The 21,276-nt window shown below is 49.2% G+C and overlaps 1 protein-coding gene across 2 annotated transcripts; it reads right to left on the bottom strand.

Moving 5' to 3' along the window:
* Positions 1–1,161: 1,161 nt before the first annotated feature.
* On the bottom strand, positions 1,162–12,964 carry TFE3 (transcription factor binding to IGHM enhancer 3). 2 transcript variants are annotated; one of them, XM_007180313.3, is made up of 10 exons: positions 12,681–12,962; positions 10,295–10,408; positions 9,015–9,318; positions 8,106–8,351; positions 7,923–8,027; positions 5,286–5,403; positions 4,874–4,930; positions 4,621–4,696; positions 3,486–3,633; positions 1,162–3,010 (listed from the first exon to the last, which is right to left on the bottom strand). In XM_007180313.3, exons 1-10 carry the CDS (start codon positions 12,794–12,796, stop codon positions 2,567–2,569), a joined length of 1,728 nt encoding a protein of 575 aa, XP_007180375.2. In that variant the 5' UTR covers positions 12,797–12,962; the 3' UTR covers positions 1,162–2,566. The 2 variants fall into 2 exon arrangements, with proteins under 2 accessions (XP_007180375.2, XP_057394697.1); XM_057538714.1 differs by having other exon boundaries at positions 7,923–8,351; positions 12,681–12,964.
* Positions 12,965–21,276: the final 8,312 nt, after the last annotated feature.

Consider the following 21,276-nt stretch of genomic DNA (forward strand, 5'->3'; position numbering starts at 1 on the left):
TGATTTTTTAGCCACTAAGATTGTGGTAATTTGTTACACAGAAAGAGATAACAAAGTATCCTTATTTGGATCCTAGAACAGAAAAAAGACATTCGTGGAAAAACCAGTGAAATCCAAATAAAGTCTGGAGTTCCTAGTACTGTGCCAATGTGATTTTCTTAGCCTTAATAAATGTGCCATGGTTATCCAAGCTGTTAACATTAGGGGGAGCTGGATAACAGGTATGAGAACTCTCTCTACTGCCTTTGCCACACTTCTGTAAATCTAAAATTATTTCAGAATACAAAGTTAAAAAAAAAACACTTCTGGGTATTACATGTTATCTTTGTAAAATAAAGAGAATATAGCCAATTTGAGGAGAAAAAAAATAAAGCTATCAGGGAGCCACCAGTCTGGTGGTAGAGGTTCAGCAACCAGGCCCTAGGGCTCACAGTATGTTAGGCTAGAAAGGGGCAGGCAGCAAGTGTGGTGGTCACAGCCTGATGGGGGTGACACAGGACCAGGCCTTATACCTGCCCTGGGAGTCAGTTCGGTTGAGAAATTCCAGGAATATTTTTTCCCCAGCCTAAGATACTTGTGTCTATTCACTTCCATTTAAATTCCCCCCAAATGTCAACACCGGTTCCAAAACCGAGTTGTTTGCTTGTTCCTCTACCTTTACGGTTTTTGTCTTTGCCATTTCCACCAGCTGGAACACCTCTACTGTCTGCCAGGAGATATCCTCATCTATTTCCTTATCAGCTTCAAAAGTGAACTTGCAAGAAAATCTTCATTGGCCCGTCTGTCCTCAATGACATTGTTCAAACCAGAGCCCTCACCTAACTTTACCATTTAGCGCTTCATCCATTTACCAGCTGTATATCGTCAGATAGTTACTTAAACCCTGTTCTATTCGTGTTTCTTCAAACGTGAAATAGGAGTAAGAATCAGTACTTTCTTGATGAATATTCCTTAGAATAATAAATTGGGTAAAACGCTTGCAACAGTTAGGAGGCTGCCTAGCAGACAGTTAAGGACTGATTGCTTTTGTTTGTACATTGTTTTCTCCAGCCCCTCTATCTAAATTCTTGTACGCATCCCTCTCAAATCTGTTTCTTCCAAGAACCTTCATGAGCCATGCTCATTGCACAGACAAAAAGCAAGGACAGGAGACTCTTTGCCAAAGTTAAAAGCGCATCAAACACGCCTAGCATTTATTATTTTAATCACAAACCTACAGACCCCTTAGTACACCCTCCTCGGGGCTCGGCCCCAACAATCCAAAGCTGACAACCTTGGGTGTATGGGGTAGGAGGGATGGGGATGGGCAGGGAGTGTCTCTTGATAACTCTGAAATGGGGAAGATTTCTCCAAATGGAGAACTAGGTGGAGGCCAGAGGTTGGGGGTGACCTAGCTTCTGAGTAGGGGGTCAGTAAAAAAATCAGATAAACAAAAGAGGGGGGTATATATGTTTTTGCAATCCTCCCCCTAAGCCTCTGCCTTGGTGAGACAGGCTTCCACTTGTTCCTGGGCTGGGGAACTCCCTGGAAAGGCCCCTTCCTTCATCTTGTTCCTCTACATGTTAAAAAAGAGTACCGGGGTGCTGGTTCTGGGAACATGGACCCAGTACCCCCTTATCTCCATCACCTCCCCAATCTACCCTTCAAGGAAGGAGGTAAAACTCTGCCCAAGTGTGGGGGTCTAACTCTCACTCACTCCTGATCTAGGTCTGGAATGTCAACCCACAAGATTTCAAGATCTGCCCCCTTCTTCAAGGGCCAGGTCGGCTTAGAGCCCTCCTAGGTTAAGTCACAATGGTCCCAGGTTAAGGCGGGGGAGCTTAAGTACCACTCCTCCCTGCAGTGTGGAATGATTGGATGGGATGTTGCTAAGAGACGAGGGCTGTGATCTCCACAAAGTTGCCCGATCTTACTGACTCCTCCACACCTGAAATACCTGCGCTGGGCTGTTCCTATAGGGAAAGGGCGGGGCCTGACTCCTCCATTGCTAGAAGGCCAGGACTGAGTTCCCAGGTAAAGGGGTTGGCTCTCATCCTCACTTCTGTTCCTTGCCTGCACAGGGCAGGGTTCACGGGGAAGGGGCAGGGCTTAAACCCCCAGGGTGGGACCTCCATTTTGACTCCTCTTCCTTGCCAGGATAGACTAGACTGTTGGTTCCAAGAGAGGGGATGGAGCAGTATCCTGACACTCTTTATCCCAGGAAACATGGCTAGGACAGTCCCTAGGGGCCAGCGGCTGACCTCATCCTGTCTCCTTCCCTCACCTGGGCAAGGGCGGGTCCCACGGGGCAGGGGTGAGGCTGCGTTCTGCAAGAGACAGGCCCTGATGTCCCTACCTTCTCCACGTCTGAAATACCTGCATTGGCCTGTCCTGTGGGGAAGGGGTGGGGCCTCATCTGACTCCTCCCCCTTGCTTGGTTACAGGGGTGGGGCCTCATCAGTCTCCTCTTCCCCCAGTACACCTGGGCAGGGCAGTCTCATGAAAAGGTGGGGGAAAAGGCGGGGCCTCATCCTGACATGTCCTCCTTTCCTGGGTGGGGAAGTCCCAGGGGAGGGGTGAGGCCTGATCAGGACTCCTCCTCCATGCTGAAGCTGCTGCGGCGACTGCTGGCCTTGGAGACTGCGGGGGATACTGAAGAAAGCAGGGGATCGGAGGCAGCCCGCAGTGGGGACAGGGCGCCCCCTGACAGTCCCCCCACCACCCCCTCCTCCTCCTCCATCAGAATGTCCTCCAGCCCCAGGTGGAAGGGGTCCCCCAGATCCCCCAGGTGGTCGCTGGGAAAGTGCAGGTCCAGAAGGGCATCGGAGGGTGGCGCTGGGGGCTGCTGATGGGGAGTACTCTGGGCAGGTCCCCCCGCTGCATGAAATGTTGCTGTGCCTGGCCTGCCCTCCTCTTCAACATCCAGCTGCTCTGGCTTGAGACTGTCAGAGGCTGAAGTTGTGGCCAGTGAGAGCAGCCCTGGGGTGGGAGGCACTGGCAGACCATGGATCTGGGCCTGCAGTTCTAGCTCCTGCAAAACGTAGGGGGGTGGGTGGTGGGGGTGGGATAAGATGGGGTTCAGAGTCCCTCAGAGGCAGAGGATATAACAGTTAAAAGGGTAGGCTGCCTGGGTTCGAATTCAGCCTCTGCCACTCACTAGTTGCGTAACTTCAGGCAAATTGCTTACCGTCTCTGAGCCTCAGAGTCCCAACCTAGAAAGTGGGTATAATAACGGTCCCTGTCTCACAGGATTGTTGTGATTAACTTAGTAAATGGAGATAAGGCTCTTGTCATAGTGCATGGCACAAGATAAAACACCGTGTCCGTTAACCAATATTCATTATTATTATTGCTAATGTCATGATTACTACTTATCATCATCATGTGAGTCAGGAAGCCCGGGGATCCCCCAAATATGCCAGGCGGAGAAATCCTAGCCTGTTCTCCCTCTGCCTCTGCCTCCAGGAAGCCCCCCTCACCCCTGCCACCGCCTCCTCCTTCCAGACCTGAATTCGGAGCTGCAGGCTGCGGTTGGCTTGCTCCAGGGATCGCTGCCGGCTCTCCAGGTCTTTGGAGCGCTGTTGCTCCTTCTGCAACTTGCGGATGTAATCCACAGAGGCTTTCAAGATGGTGCCCTTGTTCCAGCGCATCTCCCTGTGGGGCCCGAGGGGGAGGAAAGAAGGGAATGCTGCACATGGAGTCTCTCGGGAGCTGAAGGGGGCGATTGCACCAGGTAGATGGAGCACCCCGCCACGTGCCTAGAACTTGAGGCAGAGGGACATCAAGGGTATGGAATGCTCGGATGAAAACCACCTGCCTGGAACCTTCCAATGATGCCCCATCACACCCCGAACCCAGGAAGCCCTCTCTGACCTGATCCCATACTGCTCCTCTTACCCATGACCCTCTGATTCATCTCACTGCGGCCACACTGGCTTCTCAATGCTCCTAGAACATGGAAAATCATTCCCACCTCAGGGCCTCCAGCCCAGCTCTGCCCTCCACCTTGAACACTCTTCTCTCAGACACCCAGATGGCTCCTGCCTCACCTCTTTAGGCTCTTTATTCAAGTACTTCCTCATCAGTTGAGGCCTGCCCTCTCCCCACCCTCCTCACCCCAAACTGTGACCCTCCCCAATATCCCATCTTCCCTCCGTTCTTGATTCCTCTCCACAACACTCATCATAACCACCGGAGTTTACATATTTATCTTGTTTGCTGTCTGTCTGCCCCCACTAAAACATCAGTTCCATGAGGTCAGGGATTTTTGTGCATTTTGTTCCCTCTGGTATCCTCAGGGCCTAGCATGGTACCTGGCACAAAGCAGAAGCAGCTCAATACATTTTTTGAGTAAATAAAGGAGGTACTAAATAAGCGGAAAACTGTCTATGTCGTACGGGGGGCAGACAACGTGGACCATAATGTCATGGACCATAATGTCATGCACCTAAAACTTTAGATGGGAACACGGTGAGGGGCTGCAACCCTGCTCAGGGTGAGGAAAGCTGGGTGAGAAAGGGGCAAAGGAGCAGGACTGCCCGGGTGGTTCCCACTTAGGGCAGGCCCACCCGGGAATGACTTTCAGGGAGTGGGGCCCCCACCCCACCTTCCACCGGCCTGGGGCTCCTGGCCCAGACTCACGGGTCACTGGACTTGGGGATGAGGGTGCCCAACTCCTTGATCCTGTCGTTAATGTTGAATCGCCTGCGACGTTCAACTTTGAAGGCGGGGGAGAGAAAGAGAAAGTGGGAAAGAGTCGTCAATAGGCTGAGAAGCGAAGAGGAGAAACTGGGGAATTGGGAGGCTGCTGCAGGGAGAGGCCCCCAAGGAAGGCCGGGCGCAGAGTGAGGCAGGGCTGCACGGCACGTGGGCAGGAGCACGCGCTCTCACTCACTCAGGTTGTGATTGTCTTTCTTCTGCCGTTCCTTCAAAAGGGCCTTGGCCTCTGTCTCTGGAAGAGAGTGCAGGAGGTGGTCAGGGCCTCTGGGTCTGGGAAAGATGACAGACGACGGTGGGCAGCATGTGCAGCCGCTGGGGTAGGCTTTGGTGGGCGCAAGCAAGCGAAGTGCCACCATTTTTACAATTTTTAAAGAAGCCATGGTGACAGGCCACTTGTTAAACCCGAGGAGAGGGAGTGGAGTGAAAGCAGGACCACGGGCCATATGGACAAAGATGGCAAACAGCCCCCATTTCTGTCTGTTTAAACCCTCTTCCCTTAGAATCAGGCCTGACCCCCAGACCTGGTAGATATGGGGCTCACCCTGGGGTATATGATAATTGCACGGGGCCAAGACCCTGGCCCTTACCAGAGATCTCCCGTTTGATGTTCGGCAGCTCAGCTGGACAGGAGTTGCTGACAGTGATGGCTGGCGTGGCCACGCCCTGACTACTGTACACATCAAGCAGATTCCCTGACACAGGCAGCTGCAGGCAGGGAGAGTGGAAAAACGATGGTTGGAAACAGACCCCAGGCTCGGCCCCTTCTTCGACCAGGTTCCTGACCCTCCACTCACCCCAAAGATGGGCCCCCTCATGCAAGGATTGGCTGGCTCAGCATGGGAACCCTTCCTTCTCCTTCAAGGGAATTTCACACAGCCACTCAACAGGGAAGACAGGGTCAAGGGGACCTACCCTGCTTTGCTGGGGGACTGGAGCCTGCCTGGCCTGCTCATCGTGTCCCCACAGCCCCTCGAATCCCCCAGTGACTTCTGAAGCCCCTCTCCCAAACCCTGGCACTGGCTCTGAGAAGTGCCAGAAAACCACCCTTCTCAGGTCTTTGTCAGCTCCAATGCAACATTTCAGCCCCTCCTAGAGCTACATTCCAACTCAGCATTCTTGGAACACTCCAACCCAGTCTTCTCAGACCTTGGGAAATTGTCATGGCAACATTCCACCCAAAATCTGGCCTTTTGGAGAGTTCCAGCCCAACCTCCAGTCTTTTGCTGTGACTGCGTTGCATACAGTCTCAGGCTGCCATGCACCGAGGTTCTGATCCGGCACCCTCTTGCACATTCTGATCTCTCAGGATTTCTTGTCCAACTACTCAACAAGCACTGTTTTTATGTCAGCCTAGTTTGTTTTTTTTTTCTCCTTCACACTCTCCTGGATACACCCTAGGGCAACGAACTAATCCATAAGTAATTAGTCCCACCTCTTGATGAGTTTTCATCTCTTGAAACCCCCACTAGTCTGCTGGATCCATCCAATCTCTAGCTGTGCCCAAATCAATGAAAAATTCTGATAAATTGGTACCATTTTTACATGTGCTTCTTTCCTCTTGATAAGCTGGAAAGAAGTAAAGCTATAGCCACTTGGTATGTCCCAAAGCGAGTTATGAGACTCTTGGAATGTTCAGAACCAGAATGTTAAAATTCATTGGTGCATCTCCTGCTCTAGGAAGTTTTATCCAGTCTTTACAATGACCCAGCCTCTCGGCACAGTTCACTGTAAGAGATGTGGTATGTTCTAGTCACTTCAAGGTCCAACCACATCAAATCTGGACACCTTTGGCATATCATGTTCCAATCACTTCATGGTCTAGGTGTGTCTTCATGACCTGAATGTCCTGGTACATTCAAAACGCAAGAAGATAATCTGTATAACAGAGAGCTTCTCTGTTAATTTTGGCCTATGTTGTTAGAAATAAGATTATACCTTGCATGTTTAGAATAAGTTTCTGTCCATCTCTGCACTAAAAAATTTAGAGAGTTACAAGCTCTAAAGTGCTATAGAGAAACATCACTTAGAGGAGAAAGGTGGAAGTGTATTTATGTTGGAGTGTAAGCATGTGTGGAAGCCTCGCAGCACCAGGACTTGGCCCTGTTCTCAGAGCACCCTCTATCCATTCTCTACCTGTCCTGCTTCAAGAGTTCCAGCTGGCCTGCTGTGAAGCCAAGAGCTACTTTAGAGTGCTGGCTGCAGGATTAAGCCAATTCTTAGGCAACTGCCTCAGTTCTTAATGGCCATTTCTTCTAAAAATTTTCTTTTGTGTGTGGGGGAGGGTGTGGGTCTTGGGATGGGGGTGAATTTGAGGTTTAAAGTTTAAACTAGAAATAAGATGATGTGGTCTGCTTGCTCTCTGTTTAGATAGGCTTTAAGACCAATTGGATTTACATGGAGGCCAGGCCAGAGAATGGTAATTGATGACTTGTGTGCAGACAAGCATTTATCCAGGTTGCATTGTCCAGATTGGTTTGTTAAAGCTCCAGGTTACGTTCTTACACAAAGAAAAACATTCAGTAAACATGAGACAAGTTTAGGAAAACTTAATGAAAAGAAACCTGTCTTGGGGCTTCCCTGGTGGCACAGTGGTTGAGAATCTGCCTGCCAGTGCAGGGGACACAGGTTCGAGCCCTGGTCTGGGAAGATCCCACATGCCGCGGAGCAACTAGGCCCGTGAGCCACAACTACTGAGCCTGCGCGTCTGGAGCCTGTGCTCCGCAACAAGAGAGGTCGCGATAGTGAGAGGCCCGCACATCGCGATGAAGAGTGGCCCCCGCTTGCCGCAACTGGAGAAAGCCCTCACACAGAAACGAAGACCCAACACAGCCAAAATAAATAAATAAAAATAAAGAATTATTTAAAAAAAAGAAAAAAAAAGAAACCTGTCTTACACTCAAAACAAACAAACAAAATGCTACAAGAGTCCCACTTCTTGGTCCCTCCCACAATGAAGCTTGAGTGCTTCGGTATGCCCTAATAGCTCCATGAAGTCCCCACCGTGTATATATCAAAAACTACAAGGTTCACCTCTCCATGCAGTTCAACATGGCCCCAGGGCACTGTTGTGCCCCATTCTCAACATACAGCCTCTATCTCTATCTCAGTACAATCCAAGGTGACAGTCTCTTATGTACACAGCTAGCCCGGGTGTATATAAGATATCCCTCAGTGATAGAGGGATGTGCTAATTTTTAGACCAACCTCCCATCTCAGGGCCTCACCGTGCTGGGGAGCTGCAGCCCCGTGGTGCCTCCGGGCAGATAGCTGAGCATCTCATCGTTGTAACTGGACTCCAGGCTGATGATCTCATCGATGACATCATCAATCTGGGAGAAGAAATATGGAAGAGCCTTAGAAGAAGTTGGGGCAGGGGGAGCATGGGCGGGTCGTCCGCAGCCACTCACCTCCTTCTCCGAGCTAGACCCGATGGTGAGCAGCGCCATGGGGCTGTTGGGAGCACTGCCAGTGGGGCCAGTAGCGTGGGCAGCCTCAGGGGCGGGGAGTGGCTGGGCACTAGCAGCCCCCGGTGGTGGGGTGAGGGCCTGGGACGCCAGCTTGGGCCCAAGTGTGGTGGACAGGTACTGCTTCACCTGCTGCCGGCGCGCCTGCTGCAGGTGGTAGCGCGTCGGGTTCTCCAGATGGGTCTGCACCTGTGGAATGCGGGGGAGACAGGATGGGAGGGAACAAGGTAGAACAGGGCTCAGAGGGGTGACTCTGAGCCCCAGCTTGCCCCTCAGAAGTCATCTGTTCCTAGGCTCAGGATGGCAAACCAGGCCCAGAATCTGAGAACCCTCTCCCGCTCCCAAATACTGATTAAAGTCTCCCCTAGGACCCAAACTCCCTTTCTCAGAGATCCTTCACAGCCCTCAAGATCTACCCATGGGTGGCAGAATCCTTCAGAGTTTCTGGAGCACCCTGTCACAGTCCCCAAGAGGCCCCCCGCAAAGCCTGTGACCCCACCTAACAGACGTGGGAACTGTACATGGCTTCCCAAGGCACTCCAATGGCCAAAGAATTCCTAATGCATAACCATATGTGAAGTGCTTCCTACAAAGCCACTTCACAGACTCCAGGGCCCACTCAGGGCACTCATGAGCCTCCATGATCCACCAAGACATCCTATGGCCCCCAAGAACCCCTCACAACTCCACAAGAACGTCTTGGAAACCCTAAACACAATGGGATACTAGCACAGCCCCCTTTTAACAGTACCTGAGACCTTCCTTAGAGCCCCTAGGACCTCGTCCCAAAGCCACCAGGACCAATCCTCAGTCACCAGGAGGCCCTCCCAGGGCCTCTGGATGTCACCTTACCTTGAGCACCTCCCTGGGCACCTGAGCAGGGGGAGGACGACCCAATGTGTGGCCCCCAGCAGAGACGCCAACCACAGAGATGGCAGGAGAGGCAGGTGCAGGACTAGGGAAGGGAGAGGCTGCAGCCTGTTCCCGACGCTCACGCCTCTCCTGCTCCTGGGCCTGGGCCCGCATTAGCTGCTGCCGCAGCAAGACCCGCGATGAAGAAGATGACGACATGGCAGGGGTCCTGGAGCCCCCTGCAGAAGATGATGCAGAGAGTGTAGCTGGGGTGGCTGGTGTGGCCTGCAGTGATATTGGGAGGCTGTGGAATGGGAAATACGGGGCCACAGGTAAGCTAAAAGTCTCGGCCCAAGCCTAAGAAGTCATAGTGCGATGGAGCAGACATAGAACCTGGCCTGTTCTCTGCCTTCAGAAGCCACAGTGTGGAGGGGAGATAAAGGAACCAGACCTGGTCACAGCCCTCAGGGGTCACAGTCTGGTGGGGTAACTTTAGCCCTCAGTCCTTATGGTGAAGCCTGGATTTGGGCCTGTTCGTATATCAAGCGGAGATACCATTATTGTTCAGCTCTGCGAGCTATTTAAAGGAGAGCAGAAGGAAACAGAATTGAGGTTGTGGGAGTAGATACGGACACAGAGGGTTCATTAAGCTCAATTTGGGGCTGGAGATGCTCCCTGAGCTCCTGGGAGTGGGCATCAGGCTATATGGGCAACCGCAGGCCCTTCTTCCTCCCCTGCCTGGGCCTCTGGTCCCAGGAGCTAGTCAGTCTTGAAAATCTCAGCGATTTCACAATCCTCTCTTCCTGCCCCTCTTCCAGGTCCCCTCCCCTCTCTTAGAGCCCAGGCCCATGACTCAGCACATTTAGACTTCCAAGCTTGGGGGAAAGAAGAGACCAGCAGGGGTTCTTCAAGGGCTGGGAGTGGGTGAATTTGCTGAGTTGGGGGGAGGGTGACCAGGGGTTATGGGAACGGCTCCGCCTACTTGGGGGCTGGGCTTGATCAGGCCACGCCCTGTGTCTGGGAACTCCAGGCACGCTGCAATTTTAATCTATGAATGGATGTGCAGGTGGGGGAGGAAGCAAGGGAGATTTTGTCTGAGATACTAGAATCCTAGCTTGGCCTCCTGCTTTCCACATGCTCTTTCTGGCTCTTAATTTTACTATCTGAAAAATTCAGGCTGGTGAGAGAATGGGTTGGACTGGCACTGAGGGCCTCTGCCCATCAAGAGGGGATGGAGGGGCCTGAGGAATCAGAAGGGGAGTCAGAGAGAGGAGACATACCTTGAGCGTAGCGATAGGGGTTGGCTTTTGAGCTCGTAGAAGCTGTCAGGATCAAGGACGTTTTCTAATTCGATGTCAGCAACAATCCCCGATTCCGGAAGCAAAGAGTTCAGGCTGAGGGTGGGGGGAAGGCAGGGGTGAGGGTCAGTGATTGTATGGAGACGTCATTCCCCTGAGAGAGACAGAGACAGAGACAGAAGAGAAAAGAAGAGAAGAGAAGCATACACCAGGAGAGAGGAGAATAGAGTGTATCCCTCACATTCGGCCACTTTGCTGAAACCACCACCATGAATTCCCATGTCTTCTCCCCTCTCCACTCTCTTTTGCTCCGTGTTACCCATAGGTCCTTAAGATTAAAAATAATAAGCCTGGACCCCAGCTCCTCGATCTAACAATCACCTGGGTGTACAACCTGGGTTTCAGGAGAATAGAAACGAAGAATTGAGGAATGACAATTCACTTTGTGGGATTCCTGACTTTGCATTCAGAGTTCTCCCAGCCCCCACACCCCCCATTGTTTTCCTGGCTGCTGAATGTGAGCCCACATAGGTCCACAGGCATACTGCACGGTAGGGGCTTCCCTCGGCAGAACAGTCCATTGTAACACAAACTGAATGCATCACAAAGAGAACTGGGGTAGCTGATTCACTTTACTGAAGGATCCACTACTTCCCAAAAGAGCTCCCGGCCACCAACCCTGCCCCAGCCAGAGTTTGTGGGATGCGAACACGCATCCAAAAACAAGATGGAAATAACAAGGGCTCCCCTCAGTCCAACAATCTGGATTGACAAGAGGGAGAATTTGGGTGGATGATCTGCTTTATAGGAACATTCTTTTCTTGGTCAGAGGAGCTTGCCCAGCACTCTCCAGTTTTTTCGATAGATCAAAACACAAACACATCTCCAATACCAACACCCACTGACACACAAACTAAGAAGCCATGTACACCAGTCCCTTTCAACTATCGCCACTACTGTGATGATCTAGGTTGTTATAAAGGCATCAGGAGATGGTAAATTCATATATTGAAAGGCTCCTGCTCAACCCTCCATGCTGGCTGCAAGACACTAGTGTGTAGGGGACATTAACATGCAGGCAGATAGATATGCATCCTTGAATTTAGTCAAAGATTTAGAATCCTGAGATTGTCGTTGACTTGCCCCTCCCCAAGAATCTGTCTTCCTCCCTTTCCTCACTCACAGACGGGGCCCTAAAACCACCCCAGGAAGTCGGGAAGAGGAAGCTGGGGAGCCGCTGAGCTCAGCACAATCCCAGACAGAAAGTAGGCAAAGCCCCCTCCCATGCTCACACTTCGATTGCACAGAAGTTGGAAGAGGTGGGCACTGGAATGGGCACGGTATGGACAGAGAGGGCTGGGGCTTCCAGGCCCGCTGATGGAAGTAAGGCTAAGAGGTCAGAGAGGACCCACCCAGGCAGGGATGGTGCAATTGGTGCTCATTCCAGCTCTAGGGTCAGATTCAAGATTGTCTCCAGGGCCTGAAAGACAGACTGGGAAGGTGAGATAAAAAAAAACCCTCTGTGTCTGTGTGTGTGTAGGGGGTGAAAAGAGCTGGCTGAGAGGCTAGGGCAGGTGGCAGCAGGAACAAGACCCTCCTCTGGGTTCCAAAATAAGGTCTGAGGCCTTCTCTGGGCTAAGAGGTAGCACCATCTCCATTGCCTGTCTGTCTGACTGTTTCCCATTCAAGCCCCTATGGGGTGTGGGAAGAGGGCTTTTCCACTACCCAGCTGGATGGGTGGGCAGGTGAAGGGATTATTCTGATCAAGTCTTGATGAATGTTGCTTTTCTTGTTCACTCACACACACTCACAAGGCTGGTCCCACGCAGTATATCCGAGATACCCCCAAATCCCTCCAGAGTCATTTTATCCCCAAACACAGCCTCCAGCAACCAGCCACTGGGAGTCACCAAGCTCCCAAGACAGCACCTCTATATCTTAGGACGCCTTCTCTGAGGGAAAAAGTCCCTTAAAAATCAGTGCCTCACCTACAGAGTGCCCCCTCAAATTCATTCCCCTCATATCTGACTCAAAGACCCCAAATTCAGCCTCTAGTCAGAGTCTCAGTCCCCGAAGTTCAGCTACCCTAGACTAGTTCTTGGACACAACAGAATCAGTCCCTCGAGACCCAGTCAAGGGCCCCCCCCAAATCCGAACTAGGCCTCCCTTAATGCACTTCCACGACTCCTTTAAGCCTCAGTCCAAGCAAGCCACCGCCAGATTCCTTAGGTGCCCCCACAAGTCGGGCGCCCAGACGTCCTCCAAGACTAGGCCGAGGGCCTCCAATCACAGTCCTGGGCCCCCGCTGCCCCCAGATCAGGCCCCCGGGAACCCCAGTTAGCACTACCGGTCCCAGGCGGTCCCGCACCTGAGCAGCTGGGCCGAGTCGGCCGGCCTGCGCTCCTCCAACAGCAGGAACACGGCTCGAGGACCCTCCGCGCTGGCCTCTACGCCGTCCCGAGCTGGCTCGGCCGCATGAGACATGACGCCCGGCCCCGGGCGAGCCCTGCCAGGCCGGTCGGGCCTCGGCCCGGTCCCCCTAACAAAATAAGAGTCCCCCTCCCCCGCTCGCCACCGCCTCCTCCGCTAAGCCATGGAGCAAGCTCTGCGCGGGCGGGCGGCGTCGGGGAGATGGGATGGGCTGTGAGTCATCCCCCGCCCAGAACGGACCAACACCCCCCCCAACCTAACCCCGGACGACCGCCCTCCTCCCCCTTGTCCTCTTCCCCCTCCTCCCTGGGCTGGGGAAACTCCACAGGAAGTGACCGCAGAGAGAATAGACAGCTCGCTGGGCCACGCCCTCTGGGTGAGGCGGCCAATCGTTGAGGGGTGGCTCAAGGGCCCGCCCTAAGCTACGCCTCCGAAGCCGAGAGAGAACCAGATTCCACAGGCCCTTATTCCGAGAAGGGGGCACCGAGGCCACGCCCTCAGAGACAGAGGCAAATCAATGAGAGGTAATTAGATTGAACCACGCCTCCTCTTCTCAAATTATCCCTCCGCAAGATATTAAGCCGCTCCTTGGGTCCTCTGCGCCTGCGTACTGATGGCCAGTCTGCGCGCGGAGGGTCTCCAGGAGACGCTTCTAGCTGCGGAAACGCGCCCTCTATAGGCCAATATACGTAGTATCCACTCCCTAAACCGCGCTCCAACCTTGATCTAGCGGTGCCTCCTCAGCCAAACCCATAGCCTTGAGGCCTAGGCAGCTACATTCCCGGAAGGTGCGCACCAAAAACCCCACCCTTTCGGTACCTACAGTCCAGCCGCCCAGCTGGTCTTCCTGGAAGCGGTCCGCCTACTCTATGTCATTTAGAGCGGTTGTTGTACTAGGTCTTTGCGCTGCACTGTAGGTGCTTAGTGAATCCTTGACGGATGAATGAGTGGAAGGATGGAAATTAGATCTGGCCCCTTCTGTGGTTGACTTCTGGAATTATAAAGACCAAGGTTAGAATATGGGCAAGGGACTTCCCCTCTCTGAGCCTCAGCTTTACTGGCCTGTCAAATGGGGGTCATAATACCTGTTTGACAGGGTTGTTATGAGGATTGGAGGTAATTTTTGAATAGTGCTAGCAGGTTGTTTGGCATACAATAATCTCTCCAAAAATTGATTCACTCATTTGTGCACTGATTTAACAAACATTTATTGAGCTCCTCTGTGTGCTAGATACATGCAAGCCGGCTTGCACACAGCAGAGGGTCCCACCCATACCTTCAGATGCACAGTCAGCTCACAAAATACCCAGACCTACAACCTTCCCTTTATCCCTCCCAACATCCCGAGACCATGCCCATCAGTTGGACCACTGGGAACTTCGCTGAGCGCCCATTTGCCTTGCACCTTCCTGTATTGGCACCCTTATTTCCCAAGTTGGCTTGGTAAACACGCACATCCCCATACGCTCACACACAAACATTACCTACATAATAAAGACAGTTCTTTAATCTTTAAAAAAATCAATACATTACCAATAAAAATTGCAAAATGGAACTTGTAGACCTGATGTTAAAATTCCTACGGTGCCTTAAATACGCAAGAATATCTAATTTTATAAAAGAAAAAGAAAGAGGAGGGCATCATCTTACCAGATTCAAAATGTCTGACAAAACTCTAGTTATTAAAACATTGTGGGACTTCCCTGGAAGTCCAGTGGTTAGGACTCCACGCTTCCACTGCAGGGGGCACGGATGGATCCCTGGTCGGGGAACTAAGATCCCACGTGCTGCGCAGCCAAAAATAATAAAATAAAATAAAATAAGCACAGGGAAATATAACCATAAAAAGAAGCATCGTGATATGGGAGTAGGAATAGAAAACTAGATCAATGGTACAGAAAAAAAATCGAAAAATCGACCCAGGTATTGTGGGAATTCATAAATGACAAAAGTGATATTTCAAGTCACTGGGAGAGAGATGGACTATTTACTAAAATAGTTTGGGGAGAAATGACTGTCTTTTGGGGGGAGGGATTAGATTCCTAATTTACTCAATTCAGAAAAATTAATTCCAGATTGGCTAAAGACCTAACCATTAAAAAAGAACCTATAAAAAATATCAGAACAAAATATGTTTGGAGACTATGTTTAAGTCTTTGGCAAAAAAGAAGGCCTTCTTAAACAGGATACAAAAAGCGAAAGCTATAAAGAAAAGTAACAATAAGCAACATTTATCAGTCATTCTTGGCACTTTATCTGTATTCATTCATTTTAATCCTCACAACAGACCTCTGAGGAGGGTTCCATTTATTTTCCCAACCTACAGATTAGGAAACCAAGGTACAGCAAAGTTAAGTCACTTGCCCTAGGTCACACCAGTTTATAAAACCTGGGATTGGAACCCAAGCACACTTTTTAAAAAAAAATTTTTTTTGTATTTTTCTTAGTTTGATTGAGCCTGCCATCTTTTTTTCCATTTATTTATTTATTTTATTTATTTATTTTTGGCTGCATTGGGTCTTCATTGCTGCGTGCTCTCTGTCTCTGTCTTTCTCTCTCTCTGGAAGCTGGGGTTTCACTGCAACACAATTGAGGGGTGGGGTGAATGGGAGATATGTAGGGAGAAGAGAGGGCAGTTGGATGGTGAAATTAGGGATGTTTATAGAGAGATGTGAGGGGTGATTGAGGGTGGTTTGGGGTGAGGTTGGGGTCTATTACAGGACAGTTGGCACACAACTAAAGGACCACGTCTTCAGGAGGAATGGGGCTGCTAGAGGACAGTTTAAGAGCGCAGGCGGCAGCTATTGGAGGGTAAATTGGGAATACTCTTGGGGGGTTGGAAGATGGTTTGAGATGCAGTTGGAGGGACTATGGAAGGTTAGTGTGTGGTCTTTTGTAGTTTAAGGAGTTGTTAATAGAACTGTTAACTGTCATAGGATAGTGTGGTAGCCTAATGGCCCCCCAAAAGATATCCATGTCCTAATCCCTGGAACCTGTAAATGTTACCTTATATGTAAAAAAAAAAAAAAGTTTTGCAGATGTGATTAAATTAAGGATTTTCAGATAGAGAGATTATCCTGGATTATCTGAATGGAACCTAATTGTAACCCTTAATTGTAACCCCTTATAAGAAGAAGGAAGAGAGACAGATTTGACAAACCATAAAGGAGAAGGCATTGTGACCACAGAAGCAGAGATTGTAGTGATATGGCCACAAGCCAAGGAATGCCAGCAGCCACCAGAAGCTGGAAGAGGCAACAAACAGATTCTCCCCTAGAGCCTCCAGGGAGAGTATGGCCCTGCTGACTCCTTGATTTTGCCCAGTGGAATTGATTTTGGACTTCTGGCCCCCAGAGCCATGAAAGAGTAGATTTCTTATTTTTTTTTTAAATTTTTGGCCGTGCCACGCAGCATGTGGGATCTTAGTTCCCCAGCCAGGGATCGAATGCACTCCCCCTGCATTGAAAGTGTAGAGTCTTAACCACTGGACCGCCAGGGAAGTCCCATAGATTTCTTATATTTTTAATCCACCAAATTTGTGGTAATTAGTTACAGCAGCCACAGGAAACTAATATAGATTTTGGTACCTGGATATGGGATGCTGCTGTGTCTTAGTCTGCTTGGACTGTCATAACAGAATACCACAGACTGTGGTATTAAACAACAGAAATTTATTTTCTCACAGCTCTGGAGGCTAGAAGTCCAAGATCAAGGTGCCATCTGGGTTGATTTCTGATGAGAGCAGTCTTCCTGACTTGCAGATGACTGATATTTGCTGTGTCCTCACGTGGTCTTTCCTTTGTGCATGTGCACTCCTGGTGTCTCTTCCTCTTCTCATAATGACACCATTCCTATTGGATAAGGGCCCCACCCTTATGACCCCATTTAACCTTAATCATTGGCTTAAAAGCCCTATTTCCAAATACAATCATATTGGGGGGTTAGGGCTTCAACAAATGAATTGGGGGGGGTTGAACACAATTAATTCCATAACGTGTTGCAACAAATACCTAAAAAAATTGAAGTGGCTTTGGAATTGGATAGTGGGTAGAGGCTGGAAGAATTTTGAGGCACATGATAGAAAAAGCCTAGATTGCCTTGAATAGACTGCTAGTAGAAATATGAATGTTAAAAGCACTGCTGGTGAAGGCTCAGAAGGAAGTGAGGAGCACAGTAGAGAAAGCATACATTGTCTCAGAGAATACGTATATCATCATAAACAGAATATTGGTAGAAATATTAATGTTACAGGTGCTGCTGTTAACTGGGCTCAAGGAAATGAGGAACATGTTATTGGAAACTGGAGAAAAGAAAATCCTTATTATATAAGGCAGAAAACTTAGCTGAATTGTGTCCTACAGTTGTGTGGAAAGCAGAGCTTGTAAGTGATGGACTTGAATATTTAGCTGAGGAGATTTCCAATGAAAATCTTGAGGTACTGCCTGGTTTCTTCTTGCTGCTTATAGTAAAATGTGAAAGGAAAGAGATAAATTGAGGGAAGAACTGTTAAGCAAAATGGATCCGAGATTTGATGATTTGGAAAATTCTCAGGCTGTCCAGATTGCAAAAGACATAAAATTTAGGAGATTCATTGTCAGGAAAGTATGCTCTGGAGAGAAAGCCAAGGGTGTGGCTGGACAGCCTTTTGCTAGTACTAAAGAGATTTTGTGTGTGACTCATGGATCCTCTCAACCATCTCAGTAGAAGTCAGGAATAGAGATGGGATTATCCATGAAAAATTTGAGGAGGACCCTCTTGTCTAATGATGTGAATCCTTGTGCCTTCCATGGGAGATCCAAAAGATTTTTCAGAATGTTATACTGATGGAAACATTGCCTGATTGGCTTGGAAAAAAAAAAACAGAGACAGGATGAAATGAAGGAAGGATTTTGGACTCCCAAAATTTTACTGGAAGGATACAGGCTAAAACTACTCAGCAGCAAACATGTGCTACCTTTCAAGGGAAAGAAAGAATGACTCTGAGGACACAGCCTTGAGCCAGAGGTAGAGCATCAAGCCACAGAGGATTTATTATTCCCAGGCCTTGAAACTGAATGAAACTTGCACTGCTGGATTTCACCATTTCCTGGGACCAGTGACACCTTTTTTTCCTTCCGTTTTCTCCCTTTTGGAATAGGAATGTCTATAACTCTCAGCCTATGCCTGTCCCACCACTGTGTTTTGGGAACAGATAACTTGTTTTCTAGTTCCACAAGTCCAGAGATGGAGAAGAATTTTGCCTCAGGGTGGATCATACCCAGAGGCTCACTCATACCTGATTTAGAATATTTAAATGATGAGATTTGAAACTTCTGAGCTGATGATATTAAAGTCAGATTTTGAACTTGAGTTGATGCTGTAATGGGTTGAAATTTTGGGAGTATTGGGATAAGGTACATGTGTTTTTCACATAGAGTGGATGTGCATCTTTGGAGGCCAAATGGTGTACTGTTGTAGGCTGAATGATGCCACCACCAAAGATATGCACATCCTGATTCCTGGAACCTTTGAATGTAACTTAGATGGAAGAAAGAGAAGAAAAGAAAAAGAAAAGGGACTTTGCAGTTTGTAGATGTGATTAAGGTAAGAATTTTGAGATGGGGAGATTATCTTGGATTATCCAGGCAACTCTAATCGTAACCATAGTGTCCTCGTAAGAGGGAGGCAGAGGCAGATTTGACAGAAAAGAAGGCAATGTGACAATCAAGCAGAGATTGTAGTGATGTGGCCACAAGCCAAAGAATGCTGATAGCCACCAAAAGAGGGAGAGGCAACAAGCAGATTCTCCCCTAGAGCCTCTGAAGGGAGCATGACCCGGCTGACACCTTGATTTTGGTCTTTTGGCCCCCAGAACTGAGAGAATAAATTTCTTATGTTGTTTTAAAATATTTCTTATGTTTTAAACCACCAAATTTGTGGTAATTCATCACAGCAGCCACAGGAAGCTAATACAGATGGCTTAGGGGTAGATTTGGGGTTGTTGGAGGGGCTTAGGGGTATGCTTGGAGGTGATTGAGGGCAGTTTGAGGGTATAACTGGGGCATTTGAAAGTGTTTGGGTACAGTTGGAGCCATCAAAGGGAAGACTGAGGTGGGGTTGGGGGAGTCACCAGAGGGTGGTTTGGAGGTGTGGTTCTTGAAGGGTGGTTTGGGTGGTACGGTTGGAGAAAATTGGAAGATGTTTTGTGGATGTAGTTGCATGTCCCTTGGAATCCATGGGGAGATTGGTTCCAGGACACCCCCATGTGTGAATACCAAAATCCAAGGATGTGCAAGTTCCTTATATAAAATGGCATAGTACAGTTAGCCCTCCCTATCCCTGGATGTGGGACCAGTGGATATGGAGGCCGACTGTAATTTAAGACAGCTATAGCTGTCATTGAAGAGTGGTTTGGAGGTATAGTTTGGGGCTGTAGCTGTGGGACCAAGGGAAGGTAGTTAAGGGGTATTTAGAGGCAGAGTTGGGGGCTCTCGGAAGGGAAATTTGGGGGGGCGACGTTTGTAATTGTTGGAGAGTAGTTTGGGATTAGAGTTGGGTATCATTGAAAGGGCACTTTGGGGATATTCTTGAGAGTTAGAGGGCAGCTTGAGGGTAAAGTAGGGTCAGTTGGAAGGTTTGGGGGTGAAGGTGAGGACCTGGTTGGGTAGTTTAGTGAGGAAGTTTGAGGGTCAACAGTGTGGTTTGGGGATATAGTTGAAGGCTGGCGGGTACAGTCTGGGATGCAGTTTAGCGGCCTGTTTTGAGGTCTGGATGTCAGAGGGATTTTATGTGTTATAGTTGAGGAGCTATTAGTGGGTGATTTGGGGGGCAGTGAAAGATCATTGGACGGAATACTATTCTCAGCAATAAAAGGAATAAACTGCTGATACATGCTACAACATGACTGAACCTCAAAAACATTATGCTAAGTGAAGGAAGCCAAATACCAAAAATCCACATATTGGATTTAAAAGGCAAGTCTATAAAGACAGAAAGTAGATTAGCAGTTGCCTGGGAGTGGGAATGGGAACAGAGATTAAATGTATTTGGTGCCGCAACTAAGACCTGATGCAACCAAATAAATAAATAAATTAATTAATTAATTGTAAAAGGTATTTGGGCATGAGGGATCTTACAGGGATAATGAAAATGCTCTAAAACTGGATTGTGGTGATTGTTGCACACTTTGGTAACTTTACTAAAATAATTGAATTGAATTGCATGCTTAAAATGAGTGACATTTATGATATGCAAATTATACCTCAATTAAGTTATTTTAAGAAAAGATCATTGTCACAACAATGTGAATGTACTTAATGCCACTGAACTGTACACTTAAGACTGGTTAAAATGGTAAATTTTATGTTATGGATATTTTACCACAATAAAGAAAAATGTAATAACTGCAAAAAAAAAAAAGAAAAGATCGTTGGAGGATGCTTTGTAATATATTAGAGTCACTGAAGAATGATTTACGGTGTGGATAAGAGTCATTGGAGGGCTTGAGGGACACATTTGGGGTCACGGGAGTATGATTTGGAGGTTCAGTTGGGTAACTACAGAAAGTTAGCGGTTATGGAGGTTTGCTGAGGACTGTTGGAGAGTCCCTCAACTTCGGGGTCGGAGTTTGGATCAGTGGAATGTGGTTTGGAGGTGGAGAGGGTGTTGGAGGGTAGTTTGAAGTGTGGTTGGGGGATCCACCTTGAGTAGTTGGGAGTACATGGGAGTTTTGCCAGGAGTGGGGTTGGTCAGTGGAAGGTTTGGTGGTGGTGGTGGTGGTGGGAGTTCATGGAACATGGGCTGGAGTTAGAGCAGGTGACTGTTGGAATTGATCTGGCGTGCAGGTGGGGGACACTGGTGTTGAGGGCTCTTTAGTGCCATTTGGGGATCAATAGAGTGTGGTTAGGACGGTACATGGAGAGTGGTTTAGGGTCATGGAGGGTGTTTTGGGTGCATATTGGGGGTAGATGGAGGGTGATTTGGAAGTGCTCTTCGGAGGTTAACAGTTTCAGGGCTGATTGTAGATGGTTTGGGGGAACAACTTGGGGGTATTGGAGGGTAGCTTATTTGTACAGCTTGGGTGTCCAAGGAAGGCAGATTGGGGGTACTGCTTTGGGATCAATGGACAATAGTTTGGGGATACAATTTGGGAGATGATGGAGTGTGGTTTGGAGTGCATTTGGGGCACCGGAGGGTAGTTGGGGGAATTTAGAAGTGTGGTGGTGGCTGACAGAAGGCAGTCTGTGGGTAGTTCTTGGGTGTTCGTTGCGCGGTGAATTGGGGTGAGGGGCGCCAGTCTGATCACTGAGGGGGCGTGGCCTCGGTAGGGGACAGCTCCACTGCCCTCGAGAAAGCGTGTGCGCAAGCGCTCCGAACTGGTTCGGTCCTGGCGCTCCCAGGGCAGGGAAAAAAGAAAAAGAAAAAGAAAAAAAAAAAAACAACAACAACAAAAAAAACGAAGACCCGAACTGGCGCCTGCGCACTTGGCCTCCGCCGCTGCTGTGGTCTCGCGCCCCGCCCCCTGTCTCTCCCCCCCCCGTACCCCGCCCCTCCAG

Source organism: Balaenoptera acutorostrata, chromosome X, assembly GCF_949987535.1.
Source record: "Balaenoptera acutorostrata chromosome X, mBalAcu1.1, whole genome shotgun sequence".
NCBI lineage: Eukaryota > Metazoa > Chordata > Mammalia > Artiodactyla > Balaenopteridae > Balaenoptera > Balaenoptera acutorostrata.

Bases quoted from the DNA above. Each gene is read 5' to 3' on its own strand.
- TFE3 (XM_057538714.1), bottom strand. From the start codon at position 12,796: ATGTCTCATGCGGCCGAGCCAGCTCGGGACGGCGTAGAGGCCAGCGCG. The intron at 8,352-9,014 runs GTAAGGTGACAT...CGCATTCCACAG, and splicing joins TGCCCAGGGAGGTGCTCAAG to GTGCAGACCCATCTGGAGAA. The intron at 3,634-4,620 runs GTGAGTCTGGGC...CGGGCCCCACAG, and splicing joins ATCCCCAAGTCCAGTGACCC to GGAGATGCGCTGGAACAAGG.